The sequence below is a fragment of the Citrus sinensis genome, chromosome 2, assembly GCF_022201045.2.
Source record: "Citrus sinensis cultivar Valencia sweet orange chromosome 2, DVS_A1.0, whole genome shotgun sequence".
NCBI lineage: Eukaryota > Viridiplantae > Streptophyta > Magnoliopsida > Sapindales > Rutaceae > Citrus > Citrus sinensis.
This window is the reverse complement of record NC_068557.1, coordinates 21,096,312-21,108,679: the sequence shown is the minus strand read 5'-3', so window position 1 is coordinate 21,108,679 and position 12,368 is coordinate 21,096,312. Positions and strand designations below refer to the sequence as shown.

Sequence of the window (12,368 nt, the reverse complement as noted above, 5' to 3'; positions counted from 1 at the left end):
GTGACATCTTCAAAAATAGGATGCTTACATTTAACTACCGACTTCTTTTTTTTTTCCTTTCTCGCTCTTCTTAGTTTTCCTCTCTGTCTCTCTCTCTCGCTCTGTATGCTTTGGCCTACGTAAATTTTCTTTCTCTTTTACCTGCATTGCCAAGGATCCTCAAGGGAATATCATACCTCTCTCTCTCTTTTTCTTTTCATTTTTTTTTGGGGGGAGAGAGATAATATATCACTCTCATTAGATTCTCATCCACACAATGTCTTTTATGTGGGACATATGAAGTGAAAAATTTGTGCTAAAAAGTTATACATAGAAGAAAAGAAGAGCAACTTTGCATCACCTTGAGCTTGTTATCATTTATTGGATGAATATAAAGAGATACCCACTTGATCACTTAATTCCTTCCTTTATTTTCTTTCAAGTTACTAGAGATGGTCAATGGGTCGTACCGGTATCAAAGGAAGACCCACGCGTGTTCGTATTTGTGCTCTTATTTTGTTGTAATTTTTTTTTTGCTTAAACCCAGTCTAATACACGTGTCGTGCCCACTCGTATCGTGCCTACACATGTCGTGCCGTGGGCCGTGTCATGCCATGCCTAAGAAAAAAAACCGATAAACTTTTTTAAAAAAAAAGCGCATACCAATTTGTCGGCATACTTTTTTCAAGCTTGCATATTTTTTTGGGTACATGTGCCTTTATTAAAATTTAATATAATAAAAATTTTAAAATTTAAGTTAATATTCAACAATAATAAACTAATAATAATAAGGAAATGTAATATTAATTATTAAATTTGACCTTATAGCATTAGAATTCTTTTTTAATACTTAACAAAAACAATAATAATTTTTTCTTAAGAGTTAACTTAATTGTTATCTTAGACTTTCATAGAGTCATAAATCATAGTTCACAACAAATATTAATACAAATTTATAAAATCATAATATTTATAATTTTATTTATTAAAATCATGATATCAATATTTACTTAATAAATTATAAACATAAATCAATTATAGTATTTTTTTAACTAAGAATTAAATGAATTTAAAAGATTCAATTTCAAGTTATTTATATAATCATAAAATTTTACGTTTACTTTAATTAAAAAGTGAAACATGCTAATTGCGAGTTTCTTCAAGTGCTGTACATTAGCCCATCTCTAATTGTACCATTCTTTTAAGACCTGCATGCGTAAAATTCTAAGTCCGGCTAAGCCCACGTGCGTCCCGTGCTGTGCAACGTGCCCTACCAAAAGGTGCTTGTGCCGTGCCGTCCGGTTTATTGGCCATTTTTACACGGTACTACTATTAATTACACATATAACCATCAATATTATTTTTCCCCTTTTATAAAGAATATATCTCAATTATTCAAAATTCATGTCCCAAGCACAAATTGTTAATCGTGGATAATTATAATAAAATGAACTAATAAATGGCTACATTTTACAAAATTTGTATCCTAATATGTGACGTTGTTGATTTTTAATTTGGTATTTAAATTATTAATATCCGAACTACTAACATATATTTCTTAAATTCATCTTTGCTTGCAATTAGGGATGGGTAGAATTGAACCGGTTTTGAAAAAACGAATTTGATCATTTTCTTCAGTTCTGGTTCGATATTTTTCACCAAGAAAATAAATTTGAAACTGAACTAGAAGCTTTGATTCGATTCTTGGTTCAAATTCTCCGAATTGGAATTGAATCGAAAAAAAGTTAACATTTTTATATTAAAATAGTGCCATTTGGCATGATTTAAGAGAACATTAGAAAATCTAAAAAGATATTAAATTTTGTGAGAAAATAAAAAAAAATTATGAAAATGTGAAGAACCAAACTGAACCAAACAGAAAATTTAGTTCTAATAGGATTTATTTTTTTATTCGATTTTTATCGATTCTTAAAAATTTAATACCAAACTGAAACTACCCATTCCCCACCCTCACTTCAGATGACTTATCTTTCATAAATTTACAGACAATATGCATTGGGAGAAAATAAAATTTACTTGTAGCCGAGAAAGGTCTTGCCCCCCTTGGTAGAGTTAGGACGCAGCTACAAATTGGTTAAAAAAATTAGAGGTAGAATTTAACAATTTGTGCTTTCGAAAAAGAAAAAAATGAAAAAGAAAAAGAGTTAAACCATTTGTTAATTCAGAACAACAATCTCCAGGCATGTGGCAAAATCCTAAAGATTACCATGTCCAAAAGAAAAAGAAAAGATTCCAATTAGTAGCTTTTCTTTTCTGTTTTATCACAAGAATATGTGCCTTTACCTCTAAATAAAATTCTTTATAGATTGTAATTTGGATTCCAAAATATTTTAAAATTCTGTACCAATAATGTGTCTTATGAAGAAACTGAGGATGAATGTGGATTCAATACAGAATTAAATATTTAAGGCAATTTACTAATTACTACTATAATTTAATAACCTATTTGTTGATGCTTATACTTTATGTATAGCTTAAGAAAAGCTTGTAACACATTATAAACTATATTTCTAAAGACTTTAGTATAAGTTCTTTATATTTCTTTCTTCACAAATGCAATAGTTACAAAACACATGAAACTCGTTTTCCCTAATTTAAAAAGTAAAGGAATTATTAACACTTCTAATTTTTAATCTTCTCATATTATTGTCCAGATTAAATTCAAATACCCGTAACATTGTATTTTACTAAAAATCAAATTCAATTATGATAATTTTCATGGAGATAAAATTATAAACCGATCATGTTGTTGGCAAAGGATTTACCCTTTTTTTTTAATTTAGGAAAATAAAGATTTTATTGCTAAGACGTCAATAAATAGGGTGACGTGGCAAACTGGTTAACTGTAAAAACTGTAAAAACTAAAAAACAGGGCTATAGTTGGCAAATCAAACATAACATTACATCCCCTTTAAAGACCAAACATAAGGAGTCCACCATAGGACCTTCATTCTTCCAAACTCATTGGAGAATAAAATTTAGTATTTAATAATAATAAAAATTACTATTTTATTATTTATTTACTTTTCCTTTTTAAAGCTATTGTTGTATTTCTGGAGAGAGAAATAGTCTATAATAGAGAGGACAAATTGCACTTTCCATTAAAAAAACATACATCAGTCAATCAAAAAAACAGCATACATAAATTAAAATAAAGCTGCAAAAAAAAGTAAAACAATAAAATAAAATTAATGTTGCCTTCCCTTGGCCTCAAGTTAATTAAGTGTTTGCTTTCTTGTGTTTGTTCAATTCAAATTCAATTATTATAGAGTAATGGGTATGTCACTAAACTGGCAAAGATCATTTATTCAATTTCAAGCCCTTTTCTGCTTCTGGGATTGTCCTGTTTTATGTTTTTGACATGGTTAATGGCCACAAGTTTTGATTTTTTGCTTTTACTTTGCGTAAAGTTTGGAATTTTTTTTTTTTAATTATTGAGTTTAGTTGAAGCGTGAAAGTGGGTTTTGTTTATTTTTTGCAGTAATGGGCAATGTTAGTGGTAGACAAGATGGAGAAGGTTGTTCAGGAGTGAAGAAGAGAGAATATGAAGAGGGTTTTGAGCAGTCTTTAACGGAGCTAGGGCATGGAGACCCCATGCTTCATTCTCCTCCTCATCAAAGCCCTAGAGCTTACCAGCCTCCTCCTATTTTCACTTCACAGGTCAGTCTCTTTTGACTGTTTTCATGTTAGTGGTCATTTTTAATTTGGAATTTCAAGGGTAATATATGTCAGTGATTATAAACCGGAAAATTTCCTCTTCTGTGAAAGATTAGGGAAATTAACTCATCAAGGAACAATGATAAAAGTACAATGAATGTACAGTACATGTTTTAAACCTTCAACTGGGGCTAAACTTATTGATGCTGCCTTTTTAAGGGGAATTTCCTTTTTATGGTAGTTATTTTTATTTATTAAATAATATACATAGAGTACTAATGAATAATGCGGTAAGTTGTGTATATTAATGCGATTCATCTTTGAAATTTAAGTTCTGAATGTAGATTAATGCAGAGTGAGTTCTTAGGCTTTAGAGATATAAACAATATGATATGGGAAGTTCTCTGTGTAATAAATAAGAAATTTTGATTAATTTTGGGGAAAAATATTTACTTGCTCAGGTCATGTGATGACTATAGAAGTAAGGTATTTCCACTGGGTGTTAATGCTACTGCATAATTTTATCAAAAAGGACATAATTTTAGTACTTTTGGAAATGTGAAACTGCTTCCTCAAAAAGCAAGTCCATTTTTGCAAGATTCTGGCTTGTAGTAGTAACAGAGATACACATTGATTTGGAACTCTGAATTTTATATAATTGCAGGTTCCCATGGATCCCTTGCCAAGATCGGGTGACCTAATGCAAGTTCGAAATCATGCAGCTGAGCGTAGTATGGCATATTATGAGGAATTAAGTTATGAGAAACAGGTAGCTGCAGCAATAACATGGAGTCTTGGTGGCAAGCAAGTGGCTGTTACTGGATCCTGGGACAATTGGGAGAATGTGTATGGCATTTGTCGCGACTTCTCTTTTAGTCTTGACTTGACTTTGTAATTTCGCTGCCATTCTCTTGATGTAGAAATCTTTTTTAATTCTTTCCAACAGTGATCCCTTGTGGCGTCTGGGCAAAGATTTTGTTATTATGAAGATGCTCCCATCAGGTGTTTACCACTACCGATTTATTGTTGATGAATGCTTGAGATATGCTCCAGACGTTCCTTGGGAATGTGATGACTCAGGGAATGCTTACAATGTTTTGGATTTGCAGGTAATTTTAAAGAATCCACTTTCATTATTAGAACCTTTCTGGTTGGAAGGATCTCCTGTTTTTGCTTATGATAAACCTCCTACTTCAGCTGAGCCAAACACATTGAAGCAGTATCAGAAGACAAATATTAGGAGCATTAGCATAGTTCTGATCTCCCTCTTTGTTATTAATATGCCTAAATCAAGTGGCATACTGGAACATCTTGGTTTAGACAGAATATCTTACATCACATTAACCCAGAAAATTCGTCATTCGTAAATATCGTTTAGCCTATCAGTTAGGATTTTTTTCTCCCGAATACAAAGGAAAGTGGGTGAGGGGGCTAGGGGGAGAGGGAAATCGTTAACATATACTTCCCTTTTATACTGACAGCTATTCTAGACTGCATGGATTAATGCTTGCCTTAATGCTTATTCCTTTGGAATGGGGGTTACTTCATAGCCAGCTGGATGCCTTGGAGAAAAGAGAGAGAGAGAGAGAGAGAGAGAGAGAGGAAATGAATGGGGCAGACAGGGCCACTCCATATCTCTCAATTGCTTTCCTGAAGGCTTCAAGATGCTTCGATGGTGGTTTAACCATCATGCAACCATTAGTAATTAGATGATGACTAATGTGGCATCATGCTTATAAAACATGTTTTTCTCGAAATGTATTTGACTTTCATTTGAAGCAATTGCCTGATTCTAATAAACAATTGACTGTCCAAAATAGTGGAGATTAGAGGAATCTGAAATATAAATCTCGTAGAAACTCTGTTTACCTAGATATACGTGGAGAGCAAAGCATGCAGGATCCGCGTACTCAAATATTTGCAGCATCTTTGTCACTTAAATCTCATGGAATGTAACTTGTCAACTACTGCTGCATTTGTTTTGTAACTTTTATTCGATCTCTTAATAAAATCATTTCTTGAAGTATAACCCTTGTAGTGGTTGGCTCTTCAAGGTGAATTTAGAATATGAGAGTCATTCCTGGTGATTATAAGCTCTGAGCTCATGAAGTTGGAACCTTTTATGGTGGAATTAGATCTTGCTTCACCCAAAAAGTTCAATATTTCACTCTCTGTTGCACTGTGCTGGGTAATTTTGCAAAAAATTTTGCTCTTGCCATTAGACAGAAACCTAGTGGCCAAGTTACAAATGACTGCTATTCAATAGTGGAACAATTGAATTAAATCCAACAGCCTTTTATTTTCAGGCTCATATTTTAGCTAGCAATTTAGTCATTGGTCCGTTATTTATCTGTGCCATGTGTAGTTGCCAAAATTCTCACTGTTATCTTGTTTTAATTCCATTGCAATAGGTCCTGAATACACACCTAAGCATATCACATGTTATAGTTTTTTGGGTTTATTTCTCAAGCTTTTGTGTGCACTTCTCTTTTTTCATTTTTGCATCATAAAAATCTTTAATTTCTTTAAAAGACTAAGTTTAAACTGAATCTGCAAATAGTTTGTAAATTACATTGCCTAGAAATAAGGCATGGACTCTGGATGTAGATCTTTGGAATCCTTGAATACTTTGTTCTCTCGGCAGTGTGGTACAAAATTCTTTCATAGACAATCTATGTCTAGCTAGGCAGAGAGAGGAAATTCTGGAACCTATGGATAAATAAATATAGCATAAGACCCTTTTTCTTGATACTTTCCCACTCTATTGTGATGCTAGTTTGCTGATACTGGTTTCTTTCATAATCCATGTTCTGGTTATAGTTGTATCTATTTATTATAGTCAATTTTAATTCAACTTGCTCTTCCCAATATCAGTAAAAAAGTGTTATTGTCAGTTCTCAACATCCTTGCTGAATAGATTATAGCGTCTGCATTTAAATTTTCTTCTTCATCTGGCATGGTTTCACTCAGCTTCATCCATAAATGTGTTGTACAGGAGTATATTCCAGAAGTTCCTCCAAGCTTGTCTGAGTTTGAGCAGCCTCCTTCCCCACCCTCAAGTTATGACAATCAGCCATTAAGTGATAGTGATTTTGCAAAACTACCACCTGAACTACCTCCACAACTTCAAATCACATCATTAAATAGGCCATCATCTTCTTCTAGTGACCAATCTCTGCTAAGGCCCCAACACACGGTGTTGAACCACCTTTTCATCCAAAACACCGATGGCAGGCAGCCTATGGCGATTGGCTCAACTCATCGCTTTCGCCAAAAGTATGCGACCGTTGTATTATACAAGCCTTCAGGGAGGTGAATCAATTGTTTATAGAATATCTAGATGTGGGTTTAGTTGATGATAGTGGCATTGTCAAGAAAATTTTACTGCTGTTTCAAATGGTAGATTAAGAAAACAGGCAGTTGAAGCAAAAGTAGTACTATTTGCTGTAGAAACTTACTGATGGAGTTGCCATATATAAGAATATGTATTTACTTTTTGTTTCACGTGTAAGCTGCTTCCATTGCATTAAAGGAATTTAACTAGTTTAATATGTGCTCATTGATTGGGCACCTTGATCCATTTGTTGGTATTTGAACATATGGTTTATACTCAAGAAAACAAGAAAACAAGTGTTGCAGACTACAAACATATGCTTACAACCCAAATGATTGAATAAAAGATGATACTTTCACATAACTAAAATCAAAAGATAAATGTTATATCATCTCTCTGAGTTTGCTGTACTACTTATTCATCGAACAGGCATCTTAATCCAGCCGTTGGCAAAAGCAAAGGCCAAGATTACAAAAGGAGTTGACATACCAAATATGATTATGTAAGGGATAGGTGTCTTCATGGGATTCTCCCCTTCCTTTTCTCCTGCTGTTTGCCAAAACCTGCAACCGTCAGGAAGCCCTTCAAATCAATCTCTGAATACATATGTTTAGTGGGTTAATCACAATGCTCAAGTTACACCAGCAAATAATGCAAAATGCTTACTCGTCTGGTTCTTCCTCCCTCGTAACAAACTTCCTTTTTCCTTTAGGCTTGACTTCTCCATCTCTTCCCCCTAGTAGCACCAAAACCCCCCAAGCAATCTCAACAAGAATCAAAGTACATTGAAATATTAATGCAAATATAAGATGCTAGCTATCACTTACCTAAGTTCGCATAGACTTTGAACTGGCCATGTGCTTTTGGCTTGGGTGGAGAACTAAGGGAGTATTGCTGAGTAAAAGGATTATGAGACCATGAGCTTGGCCAGGTTGATGCTTTGCCACTAAGAGAAGAATACAGGGCCACTCTGGCTGCCATTTTTGCAGAATTTCTATGTGTGGTAGCTCTCTCTGCCCATCTCTTGACAATCACATAGATTATGTTATTAGTTTTGGATATGGATATGGGTGGCACTCAGATATTTGCATTTCTGGACTCTAACCTTATCCAGACGGCAACTGACTTATATGCCAAGTGGCCGTTTTTGCCTCTCACTCTATGATTGCCCCACCCCCTCTTTTGGGTGGCATTTGCCTGTTATTTAATTTGAGGGTGCATCACATCTCAAATGCACCTGAGAGGGTACTGACGTACCTATACAACACGTGGCTGTCTGTCATTGGTTGAACAATCAACAGACATGAGGTTATGTTACATAATATCGCTTTGCTTGTAATCTACGGAGGGAGTTGTAATTTGCAAAGGCTAAAACTGGCTGACTTTTCAAAATTTATTAAAATTGATTTTTGAAAACATGTCTATGAAAACGCGCTTTTAAAACTCCTAACTCACAGCTGGACATACCAAGAAAAAGAACAGGAAGTTGACCAAGATGGCCTAATTGATCGAAGTTAAAGCTAGCTCAAGTTTATTATGAACCAAATAGTCCAATACCCCAGTCAACAAGCTATGCAGGCTCAGACATCTCTCTCTCTCTCTTTTTTCCCCTCCTAATTATACAAATATAAATCTTAAATAAATTATCAAAAGATTTTAAATTTTAAACTCGTATATTTGGGAATCAAGTAAAGCGTTACATAAACAAACTAACATTTATTAATTTCTAATTACTTACTAAATTCTCCTACAAATTTAAGTATGTAATTGACTCAACTGCTAAAAACTCCCAATTAGAACTCGGGCTCCACTGTTGCAATTATTATTTTCTTATTAACATCACTCAAAACAAAAGTCTTGAACTTTCCGCCTCCAGGGAGATGACAACGTAGCTTGCACTCCAAAAATGACCACATTTCAGTCAAATGTTGCCGTTTTTCCTCTCTCAAAACGAAGGAAACAGATGGGTGTTTCCAAAGATCTGAGCTTTCCTTAGAAACTTTGGTGACTCATTTTCTGATCCTCAATCTTTGATCTTCAGCTCCACCACAAAACCTGAAACCCCTGTGTTTTGGTAAGTGGTTTAATGATATTTGGATGGTGAAAGGTTGATCTTCTGTTATTGATTTCGGTTGCAGCGACAGAGAGACGTCGAGTTTCAGTGAGCAACTTTGGATGCTCCAATCTCACTGTGGTGGAAACGTGTTTTGAGGTTTTTGAGACTGACCCTTTTACTTTTTTTGTCTGTTCTCAAACGGGTAGTTGCAGATTTGTGTTGCTTTAGTGTATTTCAGTTTCAAGCTTATGGTATTAATATTTATATGGAGTAATCTGTGGATGATGCTTTAGTGATAATTGTTTAAAGAGGTGTTTGGTGATTTGTGGCGTTTTGTGTTTGTGTTCATGGCTGCTAATTGCAAGAAACCCCAGTTGAGAGCTGCGGCTTCACGCCGTTTGTTGTCTATAGTTTCAGTGACGGTGTTAGGGGTTTTGCTATTGATCTTTCTCCTTCGAACCAATTCAGATTTTGTAGAACCACCTTCCAATAAAGTTGACAATACTTTCAATCCAATTTCTGATGTTCCTCATTTTACAGCAAAGTCAAACCTCCCTAAACAGAATGAATTATCTATTAAGTTGGAAGAAAGAAACCAGTTGCCCCCGAGAAATGTAGATCTCTTTCCAAATTTAGCCAAGGATCATATAGTTATTGTTTTGTATGTTCATAATCGGCCTCAGTATCTCAAAGTGGTTGTGGAGAGCTTGTCCAGTGTCGTGGGTATAAAAGAAACTTTGTTGATAGTTAGCCATGATGGGTACTTTGAAGAAATGAACAAGATTGTGGATGGTATCAAATTTTGCCAAGTGAAACAGATATATGCCCCTTACTCACCCCATTTGTTTTCTGCCGGATTCCCTGGTGTATCGTCCAATGACTGCAAGGATAAGGATAATGCAACGGAGAAACACTGTACAGGGACTCCGGATCAGTATGGGAACCACCGATCATCGAAAATAGTGTCCTTGAAGCATCATTGGTGGTGGATGATGAACACAGTGTGGGATGGATTAGAGGAGACAAGGGGGCACACGGGACATATTCTTTTCATAGAGGAAGACCACTTCATTTTACCTAATGCATATCGCAACTTACAGATACTCACAGAACTCAAGCCTAAGAAATGCCCTGATTGCTACGCTGCAAATTTAGCACCTAGTGATGTCAATTCAAGGGGAGAAGGAGGGAGTATTTTGATTGCGGAGAGAATGGGAAATGTGGGTTACACCTTTAACCGGACTGTTTGGAGAAAGATCCACAGGAAGGCAAGAAAATTCTGTTTCTTTGATGATTACAATTGGGATATAACAATGTGGGCAACAGTTTATCCCTCATTTGGTGCTCCTGTTTACACATTAAGAGGGCCAAGGACTAGCGCAATTCATTTTGGGAAGTGTGGTTTGCATCAGGGCCAGGGGGACAGTGGTGCTTGCATTGATAATGGTGTAGTAGGCATCAGAGTAGAAGATAGTGATAAGGTTGCCAACATCAAATCAGAATGGAATGTCCGTGTCTTTAAGCATCAGCAAGGTTATAAAGCTGGGTTCAGGGGTTGGGGAGGCTGGGGGGATGATAGAGATCGCCGGTTGTGTCTGGCTTTTGCTCAAATGTATCACTTGACAAATACTGCTTCTTCTGGTAGAGTTGAGACATCTTGATTTTTACAACAGTTGTAACTGATGTGGTGTATGCTATTCTTGTCCGAGTATAGAAGAAAGCAGTAGTCAATTTTGTATTTGTATTATATTACTGACATTCTATTTTTTTCTTCCCACTTTTACGTAATTCAGATCAGATTTCCTTAATAGTTTGGCAAATTCATTTTGGTTTGCTCATGCAAGGTGTTTTTAAGATCTAAACTCCTTGAAGAGCAAGTACAAAAAATTCATGTTTGATATGGATTTCTTGTCAGTTTATTCCACATATTTTAATGGACAAAATAGTTTCATCTATTCCAAAATGTAAAATTGCCTATATAATCTTGATTTCTTGAAAATTGATGCATGTAGAACCTCTTGCTAGGGTTTTTTGCACTTTTATGTTATGTTCATTTGTATCAGCCTGTTTTTAATTTATGGAGGCAGAAATTACTTTATTTTCATATTTATTTATTTCTGTTTCTGGGAATATCTATGCTTGCTTGGTTGTAAGATATGACTTGTTAAACCTACATTCTTATGAATTTTGATTTATGATTTGCTTCTGAAAGATGCCATGTAAGACGGTAAAGATTTGGAAATTGTTATGTCAGCAACAAAAATAGGATTTATGCGCACAAACACAAGGAGCAGATTGAGCAAAGCTAGTTATGGGCATCGGTTATGTGAGATGCAATGTGCATCCGGAAGTGGATTGTTTCAGGCAAATAGTGATGACCATAGAAGTTATTATCCACCGACTTCTTTGATGGCCATGATGATGATAGGGCACATAATCAAAATCGAAGTGCTTAATGTACTTGTTTCACAGCATTTGAAGCTGTTGTGATTCTATCATCTTGAGGGCAGATTTTTTTCATTCTTGCTGTAACCAGATGCTTGGTTAATTAATTACGAAGAATAACTTTGTAAAATCGGGTGCATTTATGTTAAATTCAGTGGTTTTGAAGTAAGTCTATGCATTATCCTTTTTCCATTCTTTTGTACGGGACACTGGTACTGCTGTTGCTGGCATTTTGGGCCTTTAGTTTTGATTCCATCAGCTTTAGATAGGAGTAACTGCATTCTTTGCATAGCTAGCTATGATACATTCTTTCTGCTTGTCCCTTCGATGGAAAGAACTGTACAAGTTTTTAGCAGCATGGTTTAATGTGACTCTCAGCTTGTACAAGCAGCTGCCTTAACTACTTACTATGATGGTAAGTGTTTTTGACAGCGGTATGTTTGCTGTTGAGATAGCAAACGCTTTAATTATTGCACTTCCTCCGAAGGTAAAGCGCAGGCAAGCAGAGACACCTTAAAAGCATATTCAAAAGACTTTATTAATTTTATTTTTTAAACATCTATTTGCTTACCAATGTGGTAAAAAATAGAGTGAAAAAATATGTTATTTTCCAAAAGATTTTTAAATAGAAATAAGTTAATATTATTTTAATCAAATAAATATTTTTTTGAAGGAAAAATAAATGGTAATTAAAGCACTTCTATTATTTTAATCAAATAAATATTTTTTCAAAGAAAAAAGAAAAAGGTAATTAAGGCAGTGTTTACTTTTTAGAGTGGAAGTGTAGAGTGTGGATTACTCCCACTCCAGTATTTACTTACCTTAAAAAATGGAGGAGTGAGAGTGAGAATCCATGGGTCCCACTCAATTTTGGAG

General features: G+C 34.8%; 3 protein-coding genes across 5 annotated transcripts; 2 read left to right on the top strand and 1 right to left on the bottom strand.

The window, feature by feature from the left end:
* The first annotated feature begins 3,065 nt into the window (after positions 1-3,065).
* On the top strand, positions 3,066-7,206 carry LOC102617730 (SNF1-related protein kinase regulatory subunit beta-2-like). Of its 3 annotated transcripts, none has more exons than XM_052434822.1 (5): positions 3,066-3,277; positions 3,482-3,660; positions 4,322-4,503; positions 4,604-4,766; positions 5,208-5,680. In XM_052434822.1, the coding sequence occupies exons 1-5, from the start codon at positions 3,274-3,276 to the stop codon at positions 5,364-5,366; spliced, it is 687 nt and encodes a 228-aa protein (XP_052290782.1). In that variant the 5' UTR covers positions 3,066-3,273; the 3' UTR covers positions 5,367-5,680. The 3 variants fall into 3 exon arrangements, with proteins under 3 accessions (XP_052290782.1, XP_006469458.1, XP_015382921.1); XM_006469395.4 differs by lacking the exon at positions 5,208-5,680 and adding an exon at positions 6,653-7,206 and having other exon boundaries at positions 3,077-3,277; XM_015527435.3 differs by lacking the exon at positions 5,208-5,680 and adding an exon at positions 6,653-7,206 and having other exon boundaries at positions 3,275-3,364.
* Positions 7,207-7,326: 120 nt separating this feature from the next.
* Positions 7,327-8,126, bottom strand: LOC102617438 (uncharacterized). Its single transcript, XM_006469394.4, has 3 exons — positions 7,819-8,126; positions 7,658-7,727; positions 7,327-7,554 (listed from the first exon to the last, which is right to left on the bottom strand). The coding sequence occupies exons 1-3, from the start codon at positions 7,970-7,972 to the stop codon at positions 7,410-7,412; spliced, it is 369 nt and encodes a 122-aa protein (XP_006469457.1). The 5' UTR covers positions 7,973-8,126; the 3' UTR covers positions 7,327-7,409.
* A 444-nt stretch (positions 8,127-8,570) lies between these two features.
* Positions 8,571-10,855, top strand: LOC102618199 (alpha-1,6-mannosyl-glycoprotein 2-beta-N-acetylglucosaminyltransferase). The gene has a single exon (XM_006469397.4). The coding sequence runs from the start codon at positions 9,395-9,397 to the stop codon at positions 10,706-10,708; it is 1,314 nt and encodes a 437-aa protein (XP_006469460.1). The 5' UTR covers positions 8,571-9,394; the 3' UTR covers positions 10,709-10,855.
* The last annotated feature ends 1,513 nt before the right edge of the window (positions 10,856-12,368 follow it).

Excerpts from the sequence above, each read along its gene's own strand:
- LOC102617730 (XM_006469395.4), top strand. Across the intron at positions 3,661-4,321 it reads CTCCTATTTTCACTTCACAG|GTTCCCATGGATCCCTTGCC; the intron begins GTCAGTCTCTTT and ends ATATAATTGCAG. Across the intron at positions 4,767-6,652 it reads ACAATGTTTTGGATTTGCAG|GAGTATATTCCAGAAGTTCC; the intron begins GTAATTTTAAAG and ends TGTGTTGTACAG.
- LOC102617438 (XM_006469394.4), bottom strand. The coding sequence starts at position 7,972 with ATGGCAGCCAGAGTGGCCCTGTATTCTTCTCTTAGTGGCAAAGCATCA. Across the intron at positions 7,728-7,818 it reads CAAAGTCTATGCGAACTTAG|GGGGAAGAGATGGAGAAGTC; the intron begins GTAAGTGATAGC and ends TGGTGCTACTAG. Across the intron at positions 7,555-7,657 it reads AGGGAGGAAGAACCAGACGA|GTTTTGGCAAACAGCAGGAG; the intron begins GTAAGCATTTTG and ends TGACGGTTGCAG.
- LOC102618199 (XM_006469397.4), top strand. The coding sequence starts at position 9,395 with ATGGCTGCTAATTGCAAGAAACCCCAGTTGAGAGCTGCGGCTTCACGC.